The sequence below is a fragment of the Hirundo rustica genome, chromosome 2, assembly GCF_015227805.2.
Source record: "Hirundo rustica isolate bHirRus1 chromosome 2, bHirRus1.pri.v3, whole genome shotgun sequence".
In the NCBI taxonomy this organism is placed as follows: domain Eukaryota; kingdom Metazoa; phylum Chordata; class Aves; order Passeriformes; family Hirundinidae; genus Hirundo; species Hirundo rustica.
Genome location: NC_053451.1, coordinates 44703273 through 44729523, shown reverse-complemented (window position 1 = coordinate 44729523; position 26251 = coordinate 44703273). Strand labels below are relative to the sequence as shown.

Genomic DNA, 26251 nt, shown 5'->3' with positions numbered 1-26251 from the left:
TTTATCTTGTAGAGAAAGTTGTAGCAATTTCCTCTTTGTTTCACTGCAGTCTTTTGAAACCTGGATTGTCTTTGAAAGTAACATTTTAAAAGCAGCTTCCCCCACTTACTAATGTACGTAGTTAATTATGGAAGTTTTCTTGTTAGCTGAAAGGAGGGGTCCTTATTGGAAAGGACTTGACTTTTGTCCAAAAGTCAAATGGTAAAAGGGTCCAGAAGTATGTGATAAGTTACGTGTTGAAATTAATATCCATTGCTAACAAGCTGGCTTGCGTTATTTCAAAACAGTTACTGCCCAGTGCTACAGATTGAAAGGTGCTTTAGCTCAGTAGTAGATCTTTATGCAGCTCTTGAAGTAGCCTTTCTTGTATACAATGTTACACTTGAAACAATGCATAAATATGCAGCCATGATCTAGGTTGCATGTACTTTTATCTATATAGATAAAATGCTGGTGTTTTACTTATGTATACATATATATATATATGAATTAGCAGACTCCAGAGCTGCTGAGCTCTACTTCTGTTGCTGGAGTTTGGCTTTCAGAAGAATTCTTTTCTGATTCAGGCATATAAGTAAAGTGTTGCTCTTAAATGTCTGTATTGAACTCTGAATACCTGGAGAGTTGATGTAGGTCTCTGTACAGAAGGAATTTCTTCTGAAAGCGTAACTGTCCTTAACTGGTGAATGATGAGTTATTTCCACATCTGAATGTACCATGTATATATGCTTTTAATGGTTTATGTTGAGTTAAAATTTCTCAGTGTGGGGTTCTATTTTTAAACACTTGTGTAAATACTGAACTGTAAATGCTCAGATGGATGTTTTTTGCTTAGAAATTAAGCAAATAAATTGTGTAAGCATATATACCTTTACTAATACTAAGCGTAGAGCTAAGGAAAATAAATATGGAATATTAATTGGTTTTTTATCTCGCACTGATATTTCAGAACGAGCCTTAGTTACATACAGAGTTTTTTTATAAACTAGGAATAGTCCAAAATTACACATTTTTTCCCTAATGTAGTTTTGTTCAGACAGGATTTCAGAATTTTAAAAGCTTTAACTAGAGATCTCTTTAAGTCCCATACAAAAGGCCAGCTCCAGGTAGCATGGACTTGAAATATCCATAGATGTGGATATAGAAGTCTTAAGAGTATTAAAAGAATAAATATGCAGTGTCTAGAAATACAAAAGCTGATTTCCTCCCCTCCTAGTTTCACAATGTCTCTGTCTAATCTATTTAAGGGAGAAGCTTTGTAGTTGGTGTGTAAGGCGCAGTCGGGCTCAGATATACAACTGTTTGCTGTCTCCTCTGTTACATAGAGAATATGTATTGCTTCAGATGTGTTTGTAAGGATGAAGTTACATTCAGTGCCAGAGTCAGTCTTGTTTTTAATTTTTAATTTACTTTAAAAAGTTGGAGCATAACATTAGCACTCTTTAATTTCCAGCTCTTTTTCCATAATAACTAATTGAATTGCTCCTTTCTTCCTTCTATGTATGATCCTGATTCTGCTGGACTATCTGCTGAACTCCATGACAACATCACTTGTGGTTTTTATTGTAACTCACATTTGGCATGTTCCAAATGGACTTGTGTTAGCATAATGAGAGATTCCCTCAAGGAGGTCCATCCCAGATGGGTTCACCTCTGGTTAGTAGAACGGGCTCTGAAACTCCTCAGCCGCCAATGAGTGGTGTAGGTGCCGTGAGTGGTGGACCTGGTGGCTTTGGTAGAGGAAACCCAGGGGGCAACTTTGAAGGACCTAACAAGCGTCGCAGATACTAAATCTTAATTCATTCCTTACTGTTTTAGAAATTCCAGTAAAATTATACGGTGATATGCCTTTATAATTTTAGCTGTTATCTGGAAACGGTTTTATTGTTATTGTAGTCTTTAAAACAGTTTATTTTGTAAAACTTTTTTTGTATTCAGTCATAGGCTTTGTAGTATAGAGCAGAAATGATGCGGATCATTATGTAAGGCAATGTGTTTGTGACTCTAGCAAAATACAATGTGTGACTATGCTGTAAAACGTGCAGTTATCTGATTACAATAAAAAAAATCACTGGAAAGGATTTTGGGAATGTTATTACTAATACTGAGTAAGAATAATTTCATGCTTAATTTTAAGTGGCATAATTTTCATTTTTACGTAGTTTCTACTATGCGTCAAGGACGTTCCATTCTTAATAGTGAGTGTTTAGCTAAACTGCATGGTGCAGTACATACTATGAAAAACTTAAAACACAACTGCTTTTGTTTTGACTTTCAAAGAGCATAAAATTTTATACAAAGTGTTCTCAAAGATACTGTGTCCTTGCATCTCAGTCCGCCATTGCAAACTTAGTCGCAGTAAGAGGTTATCAACAGAGGTTATCTATTAGACAAATTATTAGAAAATTTAACTTGGAGAGGAAAAAACAACTTTGAAAAGAAATCTCTTTTTATGCTTTATTCATAACAGTATGCTTGAATTTACCTAAACCATGTATATAGAGGAGAAAATTGGTTGTGACATCTGTGTGTTCTGGTGGTTAAAGTATCTCTATTGCAAGAAAGGAAACATTTCTGCACGCTGGTCGAAAGCTTTCTGCTGTGTTTGCACATCATTATTAATAACTACATTTTCCCCAGTGGATGGTTAGAATAAAAACATGTCTGTTATCAATGAGTAACTGTTTAATTAAGAAGCAAATACATGTTTTCCAGCAAAAGTAAGTGTTCGCTTATAGTTTAGTAATATGCATTTAGGATTGCACATGAGTATTCGTATACTATTTGAATAGTAGATGAATTCTTCAAAATTCGTATACTATTTGAATAGTAGATGAATTCTTCAAAAAAGCAGAAGTACTTCAGAAAAGGAGAATTCCTAATAAATTTTTCACAGAACAAGGAACTTGAAAAACGCCTATTACATCACAACTCAGGGTAGATTTGCTGACTGAGTTTTAAAATAAAACTAATAGTAAAGCTGCTAGGAAGCTTGTTATGATTCTGTTTTGTCAGTCTTGGAAGATGGATGGAAAAGACCTATTGGTTCTATTCCTGTAATGGCGAATAAGTAGGGTTATTGGTTGATTACTACTACTCTTTTTCCTGTGCAAAGTAGCTGTAAAATAGTGCTGTTCTTTTTTATCAGTTTACTCACATTTTCAGAGGTAGACATTACTAAATTTTATCTGCATGAATTGGGTTACTAAATTGGTTAAAAACTGATTTGAAATAACCTGGTGCCCTAATACCATCCAAATGGTATATACATAGCGTGGGATGCAAGCTGCAGAGAGGGCTTGTGTGTGTTACTTGTTAATGTAGCGGTGATATTGGTGGATTGAATATTGAACAAATGGTTAACAAGAAGTCATCATTGCTGGCATTTTGAAAATACACTGTTACTTCAGTTGCCAGTGTTGTATGGCTTAAGTTACTGTTTTCAAACAATTCGGGAGCTACCTTAGTGTAACAAAGTCTGTAGATCCTCACTCCTGGCATCTGTACCAGCTAAGCATTTTGCTTTAGATTGTCTTTAATGTTGCCATTTTTTTGGTTGACTTGATACATGCCACACTTTGTAATACAATATGAGTTACCTTTTAGTGTCTGAGATACTCTTTCCCTGGTATATGTATCATATTGTAGCACTCATTCTTAAGATAAACCTCAACCAAACTGCAAATGGTTTTACTTTACAGTGGTCCTAAATCTCAAGATTTGGGAAAATTACTGGGTTTTCATATATGTTTGCATATGGCAACTACTTAAGCTCTCTGCTCTAGTGTCCTTTATTCAGTTAAAAATACAGTTTACATTGGTAGGTTGTCTAGTAAGGTGTCTAAATATGAGATTACTTTTTTCCTCATCTTTTCTGCCCTTGTACATGACTTTTTTGTGCATGACTTCTCAACTGTAAAGCTGTACGGTGCACATTTTAAATACAAATTCAACTAGGTTCAAAATGTTGGTTCATTTTCTTCAAAGGAAAAGGCTGTGTTGTTCAGGCTTTTTAGCTAGCTCCTGTATATTTGTTATGTAAACACTCCTCCTTGTAGTATCTGAGTATGTTTCAAAGGAACATTAAATATACTGAATCTGCAAAAGTAGTTCATACTTCTCATGCCAGCTTCATGCTATTTTAAGTGCATGCTTGCACTGTGGTTTTGGTAGCGAGTGGAGGTATGTATGTATTTGAAAGTTATTATAAGTTTTATTTAACCTTAGTGATTGACATTCCACTGTGACCTGCTCTTCCTGTAAACATCTGATTTGGATTGCTCTGCTGCATGGGAGCAGTGGATTTGTCAGCTGTCCTTACTGCAGAAAATAATTTAATCTATTTTTAAATATTCATGAATCAAGTCCCAACAAATACTGAAATGCATTTTTGGGTAGATTGTAAAGAGTTAATGAAGACTGCCTTTTGTAGCTGATGACACGCTGCTAAGTTCAGCTCTTAAAAGTTTTCTCTGGGCTGTCTGGCTCAACTCTAAAGGCAGTGCTTGTTATTTTGCCAAATGTGGTAGTAACTGATCCTAGCTATAAAATAAACACCTAATTTTGATAAAAAAGGAATTGTCTCAAATTGTTTCCTAAAAAGGTGTAGATGTGGCCAGCCAGTGTTTTTGCATGAAGGTTCTGCCCTTCTGCTAAAGCAGTTAATTTTTCTTGTTCCTCATCTTGTTGATCAGTTTATCTTTTTTTTTTTTGTGTACTTATGTACTCAAGTTTTTATCTACATTTGCACTGTTTGACTGGAAAGCACAGTGAAGTCCTGACTCTCTGCTATATGGTATGCTAAAACAAATAGGCTTGGAATATATGTGAAACTGCCAACTACAGTGCACTTACTTTTGTAATGTACTTACTGGAATTTTCATTATTCCTGAAGTTTCATATTCCTAAACTGCCTAATTTTTCTGTGAGATACAGTTTGGTACTTAAAGATAACAAAGCTTTACTATTCCATTTCTGACCAATGTGCTCATTAGATAAAGCACGTTGGTATCTTGGGAAACTTAGTGGCAATCCTAATATACTGTACTGTACTTATTTCCTAAGAAAATCACAAACTACTGTGGATTACCTAGAAAGAAAATTCCTGACATGAAGCTGTTTTACTTATTGTCTGTGGTTTTTTTATGCAGTTGTACATAAAGATATAATAAGCTGGAGATTCCTACAAGAATGAAATTTGAAATAGATGTCAAGAAGACAGTATGAACTAAGTACTGCATTAATTTAATTTTAAGCATAATCCAGTAGGGTTTTATTGTATGCATTCTTTGAGGAGTACTCTGATCTAAAGTATGCTGCCACATTTTAAAATGTTCTACCAAATTCATTTCCCTTTTTTCCACTCTTTATTTCAGATATAGAATAATTTGTAATTACAAATTCTTTGAAGGGTACTGAACGCACAGTGGCACTTATGAACTATGTGTTGTTAAACAGTTGCAATCTACCTTGAGATAACTTGGCTCAAAAATGCTAAAATAACTAATCTAAAGGCAGATTCTCAAGTGAAACCCAAAACCCTGTAAGCCTTTTGGAGGGAGAAAATATGCTTGGAGATAAATGTTCAGAAGTTAACTGGTGTACTCTAGTGGCATGAAATTAATTTTACTTAAGTATGTTGTAGAAACAATTTTTTTTTTGCATAATTCCTAATTTATCTATTTTTTATAAGAAGTTGGGTCATGATTTTTCCCTTCATAAGCCAACCTAAAGCATAATTGAACTCCTAAAATAGCACAGAAGGCAGGGTAGCAATCTGTGTTGGACCACAAATGTGAAGGGGTTCTAAATCCCATTCCTGGGACTTGAAGTGCCTATCCATGGGTAGTTTTAGAGTCTGCCTGCAGCATCTGTTGTTAGCTTGTGCTTGTGGCCAAGAGTGGGGGGCTTCAGAGAGCACGTACTTCCAGTGCAAATTGTCTTCTCAGGACCCCCAAGTTATTAATATGCCGCTGTGCTGGTTTTAAGATGCTCATCTTGGAGTTTGGTGCTTTCCTTGGCTGTTGGCTCCTAGCATGAGGGATTATCAGTCCAAACTTTCCTGATTTATGAGTGGTAAGAAGGGAGTGAATGTAGCCTGTGGGAAATGCAGAGGTTGGGCATTACTGCTTTAGATTGTTGGCTCTTCAGTGATAGTTGGGTGGCAAATGTAGAACTGTAGTAACCTGAAGGCATTTGCTTTCTTAAAAATTCACTTACTGAAATGTAAGAATTTATTGTAGTAACAATAAGAGGATTGACTAAAGCTTGTAATACCTAATGTTAGGTATAATTTTTCCCATTGGTTTATTTTTGTTACCTTTTGTTACCTTTCCAGATATACTGTAAAGTAATTTGAGCATTCTCACCAGTTTAATGTGTTTTGTTAATAGTTTGGGGTGTTTTCCCATAAAGTATTTTAAAAATCATAGCTGTTGGCATTTCAGGAGTGTTTTCACAGTAATCCATGAAATACTGAAGCTAGTTATAAAATTGTCTAAAATGTTACTTGTAGAATAAATAAACGGAACGTGAAATTTTCATGAAAAGAGTACTTTTTATGTTTTTAAATGCATGGAAACAAACCGTCAATGTGTTAATTTTCAGTGGGATAGATTTAATAGGTCTTTTCCATCTTGAACTTCCTTAAGATACTCTGAAAGTTAATATAATTTAAATTTGGAGGAATCCTTATTAATGACCTCAGCCTGACTTTCAAAAGCAGGGCGAGAAGTTTCTTCTGTTCCTTCTGTTTGGAAGAGCAGCTCTTTTTTCCTAATTAAAGGAGCTATTTGGAAAACCATTCAGAGATAAGCACAGAATACTTAAAACTATTTAAAACCTCCTCTGCTCTAATGTAATTATTTTTATACACACAAATCACATTAAAAAAAAAGCAACTTTGTAAATGTGGGTAAAAACTCAAGTGATTTGTACGTGGTCCCTTGAGTGGAGAATAAAATGCTCATAATAAGAGGTATGAGATTCAAGAGGAACTGAATTGTATTATTTACATACACATGTGGATAAGATTTTTCCATTTGGTTGGGTGAATGATTTGTCTAGAGCTTCCATTGTTCCTAGATTTAGTAGTGTGCTTTTATGTCTCAATTTTTGTAGAGTAAAGCATAGCTGTATAATTTGGTTGAATTTACATGCTAATTGTATGCGGGACGTTAAGTGCTTGACTTGAAAGAATTGCAGTGAGAATAAAGATACTCTTCTTGACTTTAAGTAAAAACTGCGTAGATCCTTGAATAAGAATAAGTGTGGAGGGTCCTGTATGTAAATGGAACAAAAAAAAATGGGAGAGAGGGAATAAAGTAACATAATAAAAGTGAGAAAAGTGTGGTTTAATTTTATTAATTTTATTGCAGGAGATTCACAAAAATAACTTTAAGTCTTGTTCCACATGAAAACCACAAACCCAACTAATTTTTAATAGAAAAGGTGGAAATACCAGTTACATTCATGTCTTGGATTTTTTAAACTGAATTTAGTTTTGTGCAGATGGCCAAGGAATAGCAGAAAAACTGAAATGAATTAATGTTCTAAGAATTTTGATATTCTTGGGTTGTAGGGTGGGATCGCTGCAGTTGGATATACCTCTTCTGTGTTGTTTTTATGAAGTTGTTGTGTAGGACTTGATTTTGTGGCTGAATACAGTAACTGTATACAGCGTACACACACCATGTAAGTATGTAACAGCTGATTTTAAAGTTGTTAGCCTCTCATCAAACCAGTGAGAATCCAGTCTTAAACCTGAGTGCATCCTAGACAGAGAAGCGCCAAACAGAGGAACGTGGTAAAGGAAAATTAAATAGTACATATCTGTTAGTAGTGATGGAATGAGATTAAGGTATTTTCATTAATTTTTTTGCCTTAATTTGCTGTAATCAAATTTTTTGTATGACAGGGACACTAATTTTATTATCAGTTAATACTTGAAAGAAAAAAAATCCCCAGCAAAACAAAACACTTCTCCCAAAGAAATCCCCAAACCCTGAATACCTCTGTGTACAACCCAACCCCAAGCAAAATGTGTTTTCCCAGTTTAAATAACCACGTATATTTAAGCAAGGTGGAAGAGAAAATAAATCTAAAAAGATGTAAAAAACACAAGGGTTTACTGTAATGCTTTTTGCATCTGTTATCTCTTGATGTTCTGGTCATTTTAAAGTGTTGCTTTAAAAAAAAAAAATCAATTACTGTTCATTATTTTTTATGAGAGGATTTATTCTACTAAATTTATTTATTGTTACTAAGTTTTAAATCTTTTTATATAGTGTAAAATTGAATGAAAAAACACTGCATAAACCAGCTATTGCAGTACTGTAGAATGTAGTCTTTGAACTGCCAGCTGAATTGATCTTCCAGGCTTCTTACAAATGTTCTAAATATTTGTATGCTAGCGGGAATTTGAAATATTTGTGTGCATATTTAAGATAATCCAGCACATGCCTTGTTGCAGATATGATTAGCCATTTGCCCTCCTTGCTGCTTGGTGCTGCTTCCTCTGTGTCCGCAAGCAGTGAGCAGGAGACCCAGGGAAAGGCAGGTAAAGGAGACCCAGTGAGAATTCTCGATTCTCCTCATTTCATTGTGCAAGGAAAGAAGAGCAAGGAGGGGCAGTAGAGCAAGACTCTTCATACCTGTGCATACACAGGGTAATTTGTGCTGCACACACAGAATGTAGTTTAATAAATGTTCTCATGAAGTTTGGAAGAAATACATAGCCTAGAACAAATGGGTAAGAAGCGTATTGAGGGCTTTAGATGTCTGAATAACACGGTTATGGTTTACATTTGTGGTGATAGTTGGTCCAAGAGAGCGAGTATTTCAAGCAATGAAGAAGAAATGTACACTAAAATGCTGAGCCAAATTTTATGTGAGCTTGATCTGTCTGTTCACTTTCTGCAGTTACCAAGAAGGTTACATGCAAGCCAGTAAAAAAATGGAAAATAGTGTTCTTCGTGATTTCTCCTGGAGAGGTGATATACACAGTTGCTTTAAAAAGAAGCAAGACTATTCACATGAACTTTTTCTTGGAAGAAAAGATATAAATTGCCGTTACAAAGATGGGAGATACTGTCTTTTAAAATGCTAACATTCTTCATTCTTTAACATCCTAGCACTGTGTTGTTCCATATATTATGTTCCGCTTTTAAGGGGGAGAGCATGTAAAAGGTAAGCCGCAGCTCCAGTTTTAATCAATTTCAAATAAAAGGCTTTTCCCAGGAGACACACCTGTAATAATGAAACAGTGGTTCATCTGCCGTTTTGTTTCAATGTGGAACGTTGTGTTTCTAGAACTTCCAGCATTATACCAGTAGCAGTTCCACATCTGACATTTTCAGAAACAGAGCTGTGCTAAATCACACAAATAAAGTTTTTGCCTTAGTGTGTGAAGAGTGCAATTACTGCAGTTCAAAAGCTGAATGTTCAGAGTTTTGAAAGAAAATGTATGAAAGAATTGTCATCTGTTGAATTGCTGGGTTAAAAGTGAAAATTGTCAACTTGGCAGCAGGGATGGCTGTACTTCTGAAATGATTTTGGAATATGTGTCAGTTTATCATTGCCATGTTATACTTGTGTAGTTTTTGTAATACCACTTAATGCATGTTTGGCATCATTCTTGCATCATGCTTGTGTAGTTTCATATATTATACACACTGATGAATGCAAATGTCTGTAGATGGATGCGTACCAGAGCATTTGTTTAGTATTATGTAACTTGTTTAGGAGGGTTTTTCATTGATAAGTTTTTCTGTCTTGTGTTTACATGTTCTGAGCAAAATACACTTTTTCTACTTTATATAGTGGGAAAAGTAGTAAGTAATGAAAACATGTTTATTAGGAAACTAAATTAAAGTCCTGGATGCTTCTTACTGCTTCTAAAATGACAGCTGACTCGAGAGAATAAAATCACTTTGTATACTTTCTGCATGATTATTCTAGACTTTTTCCTGCTCACTGCACATGTAAGAATCATTATTCAAGGTTAAAACCAAAACATTTAATTTCTGTCTGGTTTTAATCCTAAGCATGTTTACAAGACAGTAAATTAAACACAAATGTCTTGGATGTTTGCTCTGAATAGTACTCTTAACTCCCCAAGTTGTATTAAACATAAAGAAAAATAATTTTTTGAGTTTCATAGTTTTTAAATACTGACTTAGCCAGTCCCCTGGGAGTGGGTGTGAAGAAAGCACAGATTTGTGGAGAAATTATACTCTTGTTTTCAGTTGCATTATGTCCCTGGGCATGCATTTTTTACTCTTTACATTGGGACCATTTGTTACAAATATTTAAAAAGAAATACCATTTGTCATATTTTTTCCAGTTATTAGTTCATTGCTACAGTGGAAAAATAGAATTGGTTAGTTTAGGCACATTTACTTTACTGGAGATCATGGCATGCAGTATAAATATCAGAAATAGGATGTTTCAAGTGTTGGTAGTTACTGATGATATGTTGTTGTGCCTTTAAGCCTAGTTGGATAAAAGCTGATACATTTTGAGCATAACGATGTTTTAGAACTCAGTGGCCAGAACCTTGATGCTGCACTTGCATTTCTGCTTTACTGCTGCGGTAATCACAAAAATACTCACAGGTTTGAAAGTGTTCATCTAAATATATGGGAGAGGGTAGAGGATTGGTTATGGTATGTTGCTTGTTTCTTGAGGTCTTTTGTGGGAAAACTGGTATTGTAGAATCTTCTTTATACGATTGCTTAAAAATTTACTGTTTTTTGTAAAGTGTCTTATATATTTAAAACTGCCCAGTGTGAAGGAAACCAAATGGTTTATCTTTAAAAATGTGGGAACACTATTTTACTAGATGTCTTACTTGAGCTCTAAACCTTTTGCTGGTTTGGCACTGAGGACATGGTGTCTTAACTCTAACCTTATGCTACAATTATGTTGGAAATTGTGCAAGCTTCTGCCAGGCTTTACAAGTGATGTGAGCATGTAAGATGACTGTAGGATTGGGCCAAATCATTCATATTTGATGCTTGTCACTGGCCTGCTCTGATTATCCTAATCCATTCCTTTCAGGATTTTGTTTCCTTTTCTGTACTTTAGGTTTTCTTTTCTTGTAAAAGGCTTTATGTGTTCCTGATGATGTGGAAGTTTTGAGCTGTTTGAAACTTGGAGGTTCTAACACTAAACTTGATGGAAATGGTTAAAAGTAAGGGAAAAATGTCAGATGCACAGTAAAAACCAGTTCTGTCTATGATTTGACAAGTTGTTACTTGCCTCTTTATATGTGTTCTGTTAGTATATGTCATGTATTTATTCTTAACCTGTTGTGCCTTTAAAATGGATTTAGATCTCTTTCTAAGGGGGAAAAATTGCTGTGGATTAATTTCATTTCATAGTTTCTCTTTTGTGTAATCATGCAAGAATTAATTAACAGAGTACATGAGAACTTCATAGATAGTTACCCTTTCTGAACTCACAGATGTGTGCAAATACTAATACAGAAAGGTAAAAGTAGATAAGTGCTCTTCATGGATTGACAGATGGGAGAGTTACTATTGTGCAAAAGCAGGAAAATGTGGCTTCATCTCATCTTTCACTTTGCAGGTTGCAGGGAAAGGCTAAATATACAGGACAAAAATTCCTGGGAAAGGACTGAAGTTCAAATATGCATAACTGAAGTACCAGTGCTTCCAACAGAGGACTTCTGTCATGAGTTTAGAGAGCTTCTGCTTAGACACAAGTGCTGCCCAAATCTGATCCTGTTCTTATGGCAGGAAATTGTTATCTTTGCCTTGGTTGTGACAAACCAAGAATAGGATTGTCAGGATTTATTGTTATGAAGAACATAGTTGTCTTGCCACAGTGATAAATATCTGAATGGCTGAAGAAGTCAGCATCTTAGATAAGTTTGTCTGCTGAGTTGGTGTGTGTACAGCAGCATGATTGTCACAGGCTTCCCAGGACTTGGCATATGGTAGTGCCTTGGGTCGTTTCAGCAGTTGCTCCATGTGCCTCAGTTAATAAAGTTCATTCATGGTTGCACGGATGCTTTTCAAAGTCATCTTTTCTGCTTAGCAAATTCTCTCAGGTAGTGACAGCCACCGCAATTGTGGGTTGAGGGTGGTGTCACGATGGGCTGCTTAAATCAGCATTTGCTCCTATCAGCTGCAGTCATCTTAGTTTATATCTGCTCAGTCATTACAATGCACTTCCAAATATTACTTTTCATTAATGAAAGTTGTATTCTCAGTGAGGTACTGATCTGAGCAACTTTGAGTAGAGACTTAAGAAAATACAAACTAGTTACATTTGTACTTGTCAATGAGACAGATTCATTTAATGATTCCAGGTGTGTTACAGAAAATTGATCTCTTGGGATGGTTCTGATTCTGTAAGTTTGTAATAAAGATACTTGGATTTTGTTCTACCTCCATTTTCTGAGGTTCATCTTTAAACTGTTTGGACATCTGCATTTATTTTTGCTTTCACAGCTTGTTGTAAACTAGAGTCCTTCAAACGTTATGCATAAATATACCCTGTCAGAGCATACTCATCAGTCAGGTGCTGATCAGATGCAAGATTTTGTAGAGTCCAGAATGAAAGTAAGTTGGCTGAAATAAGTTGTTAAGTAAGATGGAAGTAAAGTTACGAGAAGATCAGAACAAGATTGAGCAGAATAGGAGAGCAAACAGCTCTGAAGGTAGTCTGTAAGAACTAGTGTGAAAGCATCTGATAACATGTACATGTACTGTTAATCATTCAAAGAAATGGATGCAGCAGGATGCAGAACTTCAGTTTGAAATGCAGACTTCTTCGGAGAAGCTTCTGCTTGCTTAAGTGGAGTTTCTTTCTCAAGACATTGCAAGTAATGTTTGTAGTGTATTAGAATGTGTATTTTTTACTTGTGTACTTTAAAAGTCGCAAAGAGGTAACTGAAGTAACAGTTTTTATGTTTTAGTCTGTGTGCGTAACCATTTTCTCATTAATGTGTTATTTACAAATTTGGTACCTGACAGAATTTTGATAGCTTGTTTGTAAATTAGTATTTTTAATGTGAAAATTATAGTGTGAGCTTGCATCTTGAAATCTGAATGAGCCATGATGAAAAACAGTAGCAACAATCAGTCTCTTTGATTAAAAATATTTAGTTTTGAATATGATGCCAAGTTACTGCGTTTGTATCTAAGATGATATGAAAAGAGAATTCCTCACTTCTCACAATGTGGTCTTGGCCTAGTCCTGTGCAAAGGAGTGTCATCACTGAGGTCTTCACTTCGCTCTCAAGTGAAGCAGATGGTAACCAACTGGAGTGTCTTTATGGGGGCTGTATGGTGGAATGGTTAATAGTATAACACTCAACTAAGATACCTGATCTGTTATTCAGACTTGAAATTATTTCTAATATAGTGCTTTTCAGTTCTCTTTGCTGCATGTTAGTAGGTGTTACCTTGCTCACCCTATGACAGCTGAGCTTGAAGCTTTTTTAAAAATGTTTGATACTAACTTAGAAAGCTATTTCAGTTTGGGTATGAAGAATAGCTTTATCTTGCTAGTAGTAGTGACTTCTACTAAAATAAGGAATCCTGTACATAGAATTTACAGCATTCTATGATCCTATAAAGCTGAAATAAATCCTGATAGTGCAGCATCAGCAATATGTCCAGTTGGGCAAGGAAAGGATGAAATGCCAAGTTTGAGTCCCAGCTTGCCAGGCAATACAAGGGTAGCAAATAGAAAAATGGTTCCTTTATTCAACATTGCTTTGTGGGGTTTTTCAGAAACAGGTAAGTCTAAGTCAATGTGGGGTAGAACATTTGCAGGATGCCCTGCAGTTTATTAATGCTGTTTGTTGTCTTTGTCTTGAAATACAGATTCCATTTCCTGTGTATTTCAAATCTCATGTAAGATTTTCTGTTTTCTACCAATTATGGTTTTATTATGGTGGAAGCCAGAAGTTGGTATTCTGCCTTTGTTATAAAGTAATCTGAGATGGAAGTTGTCACCCAGTAGAGTTAGTACAGGAAGGAAATTACTTAATTGCACAAAGAATCACAAATCTTTTGACAGGACCAGAGGCAACAGGTACGCACAGAAACACGGGGTTACTTCTGAGCATCAGGAAACATCTTTACTGTGAGGGTTGACCAAGCACTGGCACAGGCTGCCCAGGGAGGTTGTGGAGTCTCCATTCTTGGAGACACTGCAAGCTATCCGGATGTGGTCCTGGGCACTGGCTCTAGGTGGCCCTGCCTGAGCTGAGGAGTTGGACCAGATGGTCTCTAAAGGTCCCTTCTGACATTAACATGTCCATGATTCTGTCATCTAAGCAAAGCTTTGAATTCATCAAACTTTATATTAATGAATTAAACCCTATTACATGCTTAGGTATTTGAATCCTTCCTTACAAGGTTTCATTTCAGTGTAGATGTCTGTACTGGGTAGTATTGTTAAATTTTACATTTTCAAATGAAGCACGTCAAAGATGAAAGCTCTCGGAGTGAATGAGTTGTTTAATAAAGACTCTGTGACCACGTCTTGCCCTGCCCTTCCCCCAGCACAGTCTTACGGCTTCAGAGATTTTAGCCCCACAAAGATAATCAGTTCTGCTGTCATTATTTTGGAAGAGGAGGTTAGGACACTGGCCTAACTTGGCACCTGCTGCAAAAATGACAGGTAAGGAACTTTACAGGAGGGAACGGGGAGCATTGTATGAAGTTCTGTAAAGCAGAATTGCAAACACTTCAGAAACTGTGTATTAGTGAGGTTCACAATTCCTTAGGAATGCTGGTTTGTTTGGGGTGGTGGTTTTTTTGTTGTTGTTGGGGTTTTTGTTTTGTTTTGTTTGTTTGTTGTTGTTGTTTTTGTTTGTTTGTTTTCCTTGTGTGGTGTGGTTTTTTTTTAATTGGAGAAAATTGGTTTATGCACAGTATAGGAAGTTTTGTGTGAAACTAGATTCCCCCATAGGTTTTGGAAGATCCAAAATGTCCTTAAGCTAGTGAGATCATCACTACTATATATAAGAATTTTTCTATAATACAAAGCTTATGCTAGTTTTCTGTGGTCTTAAAAGTAAGATATGAGAAAACTGTCTCTTTGCATATACACATTCTCGCTACTTTAAAACAATTTTAAATTATTTTGAAATAAAAAATGAGGCTTAATAGAAGTATGCCTATTTAAACATCCCTAAAATCTTGGTGGTTCTCTTAACTCCTTGCATAAGTGTAATTTTGTTTGCATTGTGTGTAGCACAATGGTATCATGACTTCTGTTAAATTAGTAGAGCTGTACTGATCCTACTTAACTCTGTGCTAGCTGTGCTGGTTTAATGATACCTTGTTTACAGCAGACTTTTCTGAATCCTGTTTCTGTAATAGGTGACCTCAGAGTTTCCAGAACATGGCAGGACTATCATGAAATTTTAACTGTAGCTTCCAGTGCCAAGTGCAGCATTTTCAGATGCTTTTCATCTGTCAGGTTCTTTAAGCTTTCTTTGTGAAGTCACTTCTATACATCATTATTTCTAGGTGAAAGAGACTATGAGGATTAAAGGTTATTCCCTTGTTCCTTCAACAGTTTTGTACTTTTTAGCTGTTCATGATAAAGTATCACAAACTGCTCAGAACTTCACATCCATGTAATATGTCGTGTGAGTTCTGAATGGAGAAAATGACACCATTACTTGGACATTTTTCCAAGTTGCTCATCATGAACACAGTCATTGAAGGTAAAAATCTGAACATTGAAAGATATTTCTGCTGCTTCACTGACAACATTTGTAAAATGGGTAATTAATGAGAATCACTGAAGTGCCAGCTATTCTGGTGCTGCAGGTTCCTCAACTTGAAATGGGAGTGTCATAGAGGGGAGGGGGCTGTATTAAAAAATAGAGGTTTTAGTTGCTGTTTCATACAAGATTATCTTAATTACTTGGACTGCTGCTTCACAGTGCACAAAATTTTGCAGAAAATATAATGTGTGTGTATATATAAAAAAAACCACTCTGATGATATTGTGTCTTGCATCTAGGAATGTAATGAGTTGCAAATGAGCATTTTTTATTAATTTTACAAAGTACTTACAAATTTTAGTATCTTTGAATTCAGACCTTGCTGAAGCTGTACAGATGAAAACTTCTCTGTCTTCTGTTTAAATGCTTTCAGACATGCTCATCATTCCCCAAACAGTGAAGAAATCATCTGATTTCTAGATGGTGAAGCTTTGCAATTCAAGCAAAACAGAAAGAAATGTCCCCTTATAGCAGATTGTCACTGGCATGGGTTCATTGCCTGGCCATTAGTAACTGCAACCATTTGTTCTTTTTTGAAAATCTGATCCCAGAAGAGGAATATTACTGCATTTGCATTCCCCATTCTGTGTAACATGCTAACTTCAGGTAGCCTACACCTTGTTACTTGAAAGTTGTGAAATGGATGTAAAATATTTGTAATAATCTTGTAAAGGAAATTAAATGCCTTCTTGGCTTAACTCAAGTAGTATTTTCCCTTTTGCTTCTAGGAACTTAGTTCTCCTTTTGAGCCCTAACTTGGTAATATTTTTTCCCCTAAAATGCTTGCTTGCTTCTACTTCTTCGCAAGTATATGCATTTTAATATTAAGAGAATTTGACAAAGACAAGATTGGGGAAAATTGTGTTGCTGTTTGTCTCCTATAATCCCTGGCAGCTCTGCAGTGATGCCAGGTAACAGTTGATTTAATCTCTGATGGTTTTATTGTCTTCAGCAGGGACTACTCGCAATTAAGATGAGCAGGTTTGGCCAGACTAAAGTTAAAACTAAGAGAAGAATGGGGAGGATAAGATTGCTTGATCATTTAAGAATGTCTAGCACTGTATCTTCTGTTAGTATGTCAGCAGCCAACATTGTTATCTGTTACCTTTTGATAGGTAAGCCTGAACAAATGCAAACATGAACACAGCTCTGCGGATCATCTCGGGTTCCCTTTGGAAACCCCAAATAAGTGGCCACAAGGGATTGTGTGTTTTCCTGAGAACAGCTCGGCACTGGAGTTCTTCTTTCTGTGTGCTGGATAGTGGTTCTGCTACTTTCAAAATCATACCTGTGTCTGCTGGTGCAAAATGCCATATGGTCACTTCAGTGGAAGTCAAAAGTTTACCTGTGCTGCTGTTGTGTCTTGCTAGGTAATTTTTAAAGTAGACCTAAAATAAAGGGGGAAATTTAGGGGGGAAGCTCTTTGTTACAGTACCCACCAATAATCCTATTAATTAAAAAAACATAAACCAAAACCCCTCAACCAAACCACAAAACCCATTCTGTCAGTCAAGCTGGTGAAGCTGCCACGCATCCACGTGCAAGGTAAATGTGAAATGTCCTTCAGTGTTGTAGTGTCACAGCTGTTCCTGCTCTGAATTAGCACTGGCAGCCTGGAGCTTGTCCCGCACGGCCGGGCTCTGCTGGAGATACCCTGCTACACTGAGATACTTTGGATAGGTGCACTTAGGAGTTGGTTTCCAATTTTCCTTTATAATGACACAGTATATGCAGTATCACTCAGTTTGTGTGTGATGCCTGTCTTCTCTCCAGAACAGGCATGTTTATCATGCTGTTAGCCTTTTAGACTATTTCAGATTCATTTTGCTTGGCACCAAACCCAGTCTGATCTTTCGTTTAAAGCATAGCTTTATCATATGAATGAAAATTCAGTCTCTTACTTTGAAAACAACTTTCTGTTGTTTTCCAGCTCACTCCTAGAAACCACTATTTTCGTCACTGGCTGCTTGGATACAGTCAGCTCTAACAAAGTAATTACTGCTAATCATAAACAGTAGAATTTATATAGGGTAGAGAGGTTGGCATGATCTTAGAAGGGAGAGAATCGTGAGTAAATAGTGCAGAGGCACATTCCTAGTAAAAGCCATACATACTTTAACATTCCCAGCAGTCTTACTGGGTGGTTTTAGGACCTGTCATCAAAAATATGTTTATTTGGCTACAACTTTGTCACTAATATCTCCTGGTTGCCAAGAATATGGCTCACTGCTTTCTCTTTAGTAAATCTCCAAGAAAGAGGAAATAATATACTCTGTCAGTTACAGGAACTGGAGAGACTGTTAGGCCTTGATGCTTTAGCTTTTTTGATGGGGAAAAAAAAAGAGAGAAACTAATTGTATTTTTTCATATTAAGTTACAGACTGTAATTTTAGCCTTCCTGTTAGATGGGTACATATCTATCAATAACTACATTAATTTCACCATGTCGAGGTGGTGTCTCAGGACACTAACACTTGTCCAGATGACAGTTCCAGCCAGCTCCGTACAACTGACAGTTCATCACTGCAACTATTACTGCATTTGACTTGCTAAATGATTGTTGTATCAACACTTGCAAAGTTATAGCTCTAGTTAGAAAGAGTTAGTGGGCTGTGTGCTGTCATTTGTGCTTTAGGAAGAAAGTATCTATCTTGCTGAATGTCTGGTACAGAATAGATAATCAAACTTTTGAAATCTGATCGATAGCAAGCTTCACCATGGGTGGGAGGGGAGATAAAATGATCCAAATGGGAGAATTGATTTAATAGGACTCAGACATTAAATCACACCAACTTTAAAACTGTATTTATTCTGAGCTGTGCATCTCAGCCTGTTTTCAGCTGTGTCTGATAAGGTAAACGTTACCTTTATTGTAAATGTTCGTGGTTGTGTATGGCAATTTACATGTATGTAACTTCTTGAGTTGCTTTTTGGGACTGTTCCTAAAGTGAAGCTAGCCTGAAAGGTGCAACCTGTGTGTGGGTTTCCAAAGGAATTCTTTCTGTAATTTGTAGGGTGTGCTAAGTTTTACGATCATCAAACTGGACCTCAAGATGTGGGAAGATTGTTTTAAAAGGTCTTGAGAGTATGGGGACTTCTTTACCCCTTTGTGCTGTTGTAATCAGGACCATTCCAGGCAGTCTTCTCCGTAGACATTTCATTAGGGCTCTCAGGCTCTGCAACGTGTTTCTGTGGCTGAATAAGGGATGATGCTAAGCCTATCAAATATTGCACTGTTCACATCTTACTATAATTTGGAGGCATTTAAGGAGAAGAGCTGATTTTAATTCTGGGAGGAGGGAGTGTGTCTACAGGTGAGAGCTGTTTTGAAGCCTGAATGGCTGGGGCATGGAGCTGCTGAATTTTAAACACTTTGGATAGTTGTTTTGCATGTCTGCTCTATGAGAAGATGCACACTGTGCAAGATGGATGCCCTTATTAACACTTATATTAGGCATTTTTAATAGAATTACAATAATTTAATTGTTAATTAGTAAATGTAGTAGCAATAATATTGACTAGCTGTTCTTCCAACTGCACTTACTGCAAATACAAGCAGATCTATTGCAGAAGTTATGGAAGTCCTAAACTTTTGCATCAATTTCTAATGCTTGTAGTATTAAACTGTACTTTAATGATACTTGTATGCAGTTCTGTTGTGAGATGTTATTATAAAGTGGGAGATTTTACTCCAGCTCAGTTAAGTTGTATTATTTTGATAGATAACTTAGTCCCTACTCAGTAGTATCTGTACAACATGCTGCAGAAAGAGGAGGACACTGCAGTGAGAGCTGTTAGTTCTCAAGTGTCTCTAATGACTCAGTGTTGTGTGCAGGCATCCTGATCATTTTAGTGGCACTAATATTAGAAGGATAAAATGCCACTTTTGCCATGTGCCTTGGCAGGCCTAGAAGACAACATGCAGAACGTCTTCTGTCACATGAAGTAGATACGTTTTAGAAAACCTCCGAAGAGAAATGACTTGGGCCACACTGCAGCAGAACTGCGGTTGATCTACTCCAAGCAGAAATAGGAAAATCTAGGAACTCGTTAATGTTCTTGGAACAGCTGTTGGTTAACTCCTGAGGCAGTAAAAATTAAATAAAATCTGTGGAAAAACAACTAAGTGGTAAGAATGGGTAGAGAATAAATGGATTTTTTTCTGGTAATGGGAAGTTTTTTCATGCTTTATTACTCCATATATAATGGGTTTTTGAAAAGAGCAGCTACTGTGTTTTCCCCATTGCCTGAAATATCAGTTATTTACTGTGTCTTTATTTTTTAGGTTACTATTAAAATCTTAAAATGCAGATGAAGACTGGCTTGTGCAGAATCCTTCTGCTATCTTATGCAGACAAAAGGGAATCCTAAACCAGGTTTTAGTACAAGGTACGTATTAAGACATATGGCTTTATTCAGCAGCTACTGAAATCGGTACCCCACTTTTTGTTCAGATTTGTGATTTGATGTAGTTGTGCTTATACACTTCAAGTAATGCTTGATTTCAGATAATCTAAGTCCTAGCATAATTCCTGCCATGTGATATGTTTTTAAAGGACTTCAAGCATATGTACACAGCCTTTAGGAGTCAGCTCAAGCTCTTGCCAGCCATCCAAACCCCACAGTGACATATTAATATGATGCCATGTCTGAGCTCCTGGATGTTACCAATACATTGCACTCGGAATCATGTTTGTTTGTACAACCAGCACAGTAGTTACTGCTTCTGAACAGTCTTTGGCATTAATCAGAGGGCTCTGGTCTGGAAGGTGGTGTCCATGCACTCTGGGAAGCCTGGGGCACAGGTTTGCGTGCACACAGGTGTGGAGTGCCATCTGTCCTGACTGTGAGCAGCATCTTGGTGGGGCTGACAGATGGCAAGACTTTAAAGGGAGTTCTATGCAGCTAAGTTCAATAGTTCTGGTAGCTGCAAAATTCCAAAATATCAGTTATTTTTATAAAGTAAAAGTAAATTTAAACACTGTGGGATTTGACCAAGATGTACAAGTTCTACTGGTAAAGCAAGAGAAACTTGATTTAATTCTCCTGTGTTTGGCTTAGCAAAAGGGCTCAGAGCTGTCTCTGTAGCTGTGTTAACAGTAAATAGGAGAATATATATATATAAATAAGAGAACTGGATATAAAAGACCAGAACAATTTATCTGTTTTGTAATCACATGCAAAAGGTGTCCGTGTCCATGGCAGGGGTTCAGATCAGATGATCATCTCTCCATGTGCTGGCAACTTTTTTTGTAAAGCAGGATGCCATTGGCTGTCTTTGTGGACAGGTTGTGCTCCTTGCTCAGCGTGGTTCTTGGACTTGCTGTTCACCAGGGCCACCATGTCCTTACCTGCAAAGGGGCTTCCCAGCCAGCTGGCCTCCAGCCTGTCCTGGTGTCTGGGATTATTTTCCCCCAGGTGTAGGATTTGGCATTTCCTTCTTTTGGAATTCCATGACATGCTGTGAACCCATTTCTCCAGCCTGTCGGGGATCACTGGATGGTGCCATGACACTGTGACCTTAGCAGCCACTCCTCTCAGCTCTGTGTCACCTGCAGACTTGCTGAGGATATGCTGTCCCATCAGCCAGAGCAGAAATGAAGATCTTGAAAAGGACTGGCCTCAGTACAGCGATACTCTTGCTATTCACTTGTGTCCAAGAGGACTTCAGGCCATTGACAACCTTCTAGGCTTGTCTGCTCAGCCAGTTTTTAGTCCACCTCATGGTCCACTTACTGAGCCTGGCAGTAGCCTGTCAATATTATGACAGGGTCAAAATGATAACTGGAGATAGTATGGCAGTGTCAAAAGATTTCCTAAGCCCCATGTCCACTGAACTGGTCACCCCACCAGAGAGGCTCTCCACTTGGGCTCCTTTAAAACTTGCAAATGACCTCTTTGTAAATCCATGCTGACTACTGCCACTTACCTTCTTGCCCTTCTTGGTCTGGAAGTGGTTTTCTGAAGTTGGTCTGTAACCTTCCCATGGCCTGTAGTTCCACGGGTCCTCTTTCCTGCCCTTCTTGAAGTGACTTTTGCTTTCCCCTGGTCCTTGCACACCTCTCCCAGTTGCCACACTCTGTCAGCAATGGAGAGTGGCCTTGCAGCACCAGCAGTGAGCTCCTTCAGCACTCATGGGAACATCCCATCAGGCTCAGCCCATGTGACTCGTCCACTTTGTGTTCCCTTAACTGGACCCTGTCTTGTTCTTGGTACTGAGGGGGGCACTGAGGAGGGGGGAAAGTTGTTGCACACCTTGTTTTTTGGTTTTGCTTTTGCCCTTTACTGAGGAGTCCCATTATTTTCTAGTTGTAGTAAAATCACAGTATAAAAATCACATAATCATTTGTAATATAAACCAGACTATAGAAATAAGCAAGCTACAAGCATTTACTCACAAAATCTAAAAAAGACAAGCAGCTAAAGCTCTTCATCAAAAAAGTAATAGTAAAACAGAAAATGCCTGATTTTTTCAAAGTTCGATTTAGTTGGGATTTTTTTTTATTGAGGACATTTTGTCTTGACCTTGTAGCAACTGGAATTCAGTCTTGCTTGTCACTACATACTGCAGTGTTGCTGTGCACAAGAGCCGTTTGGGAACCTCAGTGTTTGGCAGGTTTCCCAGGCATCTCAAAATTTTTCTGTCAGCTCACAGTTTCCTTCCTGTGAGGGGAAAAAAGGATGGTCCAGGTTCCTTGGAGATACAAGTGTTCCTTTTACTGGCTAAATAACAACTCCTTGGCTCAATGAAGTGATAAAAGCCTTTCTTCCTTTTCCCCCATTCATCACTTGTGTGTGCAGCTCAGACTGCAGTGTGAACCTGGCTGACAAAGTGAATGAAATGAAATTGTGTTAAATGTTGTGCCAGGGTGCTCCTGGGCTTCCTGAACAGAGGGAGCTCCAGGTGACCTTTCTGGGGAGGGCTGTCTGAAAAATTGCTGGCATTTCTCAGCTGTTTATCCAACTGTATTTGCTGATATGTTGCTCTGTTATTTGCCATTTGAGTCCTAAGTGTTCTACTTTGATGACAAAAGCACATTCGCAAGGAAGTTATCACTCAAGTGTCTCTTGTAACTCCTCAGCCTGAATCATGCTTACTTCTTGGAAATGTTCCTCTCCATTGAATGCATTAGTTTTCAAAAAAGCCTCTGAACTGAAGACAGCTGTTACACTGTGGTGATGTGAAAATGCTGCTCTGCACCTTGGAGTTACAAGGACCATCCAGGTAAGAATATAATGGTGTTGTTGCCTGTTAGAACTCCTGTAATGGTACATTTTGTACTCGGTTCTCAGTTTGTTAGTACTATTTTTGTGCTTAATGTGTATATGTTTTTTTATCTCTTTGTACTTTTGGGCACACAAATAATGCTGTTACCTAATAAAATAGTAACTAAATCTGTCACACCTGGCTGAAGGTAGAAGGATGAACTGATCATTCTCAGTTAAGCTGTTTTCTCTCTGCTTGTAGAAAGGCTGTTTGAAATTACAGAAAAGGACCCAGCCTGGAGGTGCTGTGTCCCCCATCAACACCTCAGCTTGAAAAAGACATGAGAGGAATGTGAATACATCTGCTTGTGAGCTCCAAGACCTCTTCCTACATGAGGAGACAAGTTACAGCTTTTGTGATGTTATGTCTTCAGCCTCTGGCACAGAAGGTGGTGCCAGTCCAGCATTTCATAGTAAAGCTGAATGTGTAACTGAGGTACTGATGCCCTTTTCATCTAGACTGTACTTGAAGCAGATTTTCTTTCTAGAAATATCGGTGTTAAGGGAAATGGGTGTCAGGATTAAAGTTTGTACATTCTACAAGAATAATAAGAGTCAATGTTATATTAAATGACTGCTCCTTGGTTTAAGGATTGCTTAAACCTTTGCTCTTTGACTTTAAAAAAGCCTTTTAAAAGGTATGAAAATATTTTCAAGCCTTACAATATATGACAAAACATAGGCAAGTGGTAGAGTTTAAAGATAATGCAGTATTGTGGATTGTGTTTATGCTGCAGAAGTTTAGAACACAAAAGTATTAATTACCTAGAGAAAAACGGTATGAGCCAGGGACAGCTGAAAAGAACTGGAAGGAAATGTTTATCATAGGGGAGATTACAGCTGCAGTAAGCTGTCTGTAGTGTTGAGTAGGAAGTTATGCTACAAATGCCTGTCTTAATGTAGCCCAATAAAAAGACAAAAAACCTTGAGTGAATGTAATATATGTCCTAAAGTTAATTCGTGTTGATAGATAAAAATGTAATATCATCTCAATAAATGTAAGTTTTGTTTTAATCCAACAAACTATGAGTCAACTCAGAGGAAAGCAGCTCAGAAAAGGTGCAGGAATTTCTCTCGCTTGAAAGGACAAGGGAGGGGGAAGCACGAGACATAACATGATTAAGAATTACCAGGAGGGAGACACAAACATGCATTAGCTACCAGGAGAGAGACACAAACATGCTTTGGCTACAGATCGTTAAAAAGGAATGTAACATCTGCTCTGAAGTTACTTCATGTTAATAGAATATAAATTGTAATACTGAATGTATGATTATAAGTCCTGTATAAACTAGCATGTTAGAAGTTAGGTTTTGTTCTAGCATTTTGTGGGTTAACTTGGGAAGAAGGGGATTCAATAGAATACAAAAATATCCCTAGCCTAAAAAGGTTTGGGAGGGACACGGAAAGAGCTTGATTGGAATTACCAGAAAGGAGGACAGAAGACTGTCACTGCCAGGAATCGCTGGAAGGAAACAAAAGGCAACGGAAAACAGAGATGATAGCCCGGAGAACCCGATGATGGTTTCAGATCCGTATCTAGATGGTCTCCGGCCAAAATTAGCATGTCTACACCACACCTGGAACCGACCATCGACAGCATTGTCCTCCTCCGCTGATCCATTCAGACTCTTAGAACTGAAACTTGCATACTTAATGAAGCTGCCTCGGATGGAGGACTTACATCATCTCAGGCCTCTCTCCGTGATCCAGTGTATAAAAAGAGGCTGCTGCAAACCACAGATGTGAACTTGGGGATAACAGACTGGCAGAGTGTGTTATCGTTGTTCACCCGGCGCCGACCCCGGGCTCGACGCTGTCCTTTTAATTGTGGCTGTCCGAGACTGTTATTTTGTCTCTTAATAAAATTCCAAATTTTGATTTATCGAATTTGGTCTTCTCATTTATAACAGTGAAGAATGAAAAATTAATTTGATGTGACGTGAACATGGGCTTGTAACATATCAACAGCGTTTTTCTCAATTTATATAGCTATTGTAAAACTGTTTCAAATTAAATGAGTAACAGCATGTTTATTTTCTATTTCCTGAAATCAGCAAGGCAGTGGACATGAATTGAAGTCTTGACAGGAACCCCATGCAGTTAAGTCTGGAAACTGAACTCAGTTGATGCAGCTGTAGATCCTGGGCACAGACTGGTGGTGAAGCAGCTTTGTGGAGGCTGATCTGGGCCCCTGAGGGACAAGGGAAGATGTAGGTGTCCATGCCCATGCTGGGCTCCATTAGAAGATCATGGCTGAGCAGGGGCCAGAAGAGCAATCTCTGTTCAGCACTTCTGAGACTGCAGCTGAAACACTGTGCCCAGTTCTGGGTTCTTGAAGGCAAGAATGTGTAGGAACAAGTCCCATGGAAGCCACTGGGCAATCAGAAGGCTGCAGCACAGGAGGCATGGGGCCAGGCAGCAGGGTTCTTTCCAGCTGGAGAACAGCAGGTGGGTTCTCCAGAGATTAACCGAGATGGTTAATCTCGCTGTATAGGTGTGGAGAAGATGGAGCTACTCATGGCAGTGGTGCTACGGTGGCAGTCTTGTACCATTGTTTTAGTGCATGGAAGTGTTGCACCATACCACTCATAAAAACAGTGCAAGGCACTACTGCATTGGGGAACCACTGGGGGCTTCCTGGTAATCATTTGGATTCAGGAAGGGTGGATGCAGGGGACCTGGGCTGGGCGTTCACTTGTGGTTTTAGGGATCTTAACCCTGCTCTTCACAGAAAGAACTATTCTGATATTGACACGCTATAGCAGACAGATGAAAGGTGAGGAAACTTCCCAAGCCTTTAAATCTCCTGTGCAAGCTTTTCCATACAGGTTCTCTCACCCAAACTCGTAAAGCCTTTTAAATACCAGCTCTGTCAGTACAGCTTTTACAGGTGGGAGGGGCTGGGACAGCACCTTCCCCTCTCCCACACTGGAGGGTTGTGTTCAATCTAAGACATGCAGCTGCTGTAACAGGCCTAACAGGGCTTTCTTCTCAAATTCATATTGAGATGTCACCACATGGGTAATCCTGTTCCTCAAGCTCTGGTGTCCCATGCCTACACAGTTGCAATTAATCCAGTTTTGGAACAGGCCCTCATCTCCCTGGGTATGTGAAAATGTCTTTAGTCCCCATACACGTGGCTTGGGTTATCTGAGCAGCAGAGCTGTGCCTTCCCTGAAGAGCAACAGGCACAGCAGAGGAGGGAGA

At 37.9% G+C, this 26251-nt stretch overlaps 1 protein-coding gene across 2 annotated transcripts in view; it reads left to right on the top strand.

The window, feature by feature from the left end:
• Nucleotides 1-24931, top strand: part of PSPC1 (paraspeckle component 1) — a 60244-nt gene extending 35313 nt beyond the window's left edge. Inside the window, exons 7-9 of one of the 2 annotated variants that reach the window (XR_005704481.2) lie at nt 20061-20164; nt 22858-23000; nt 23244-24931. Coding sequence is in view for 1 of the 2 variants with exons in the window: in XM_040090672.1 (XP_039946606.1) it covers nt 1606-1791 (186 nt within the window). In the remaining variant the exon portion in view is untranslated. Of the gene's footprint in view, nt 1-1605; nt 7241-20060; nt 20165-22857; nt 23001-23243 lie in introns of those variants that run through there. The other variant, XM_040090672.1, reaches the window with a different exon arrangement.
• Nucleotides 24932-26251: the final 1320 nt, after the last annotated feature.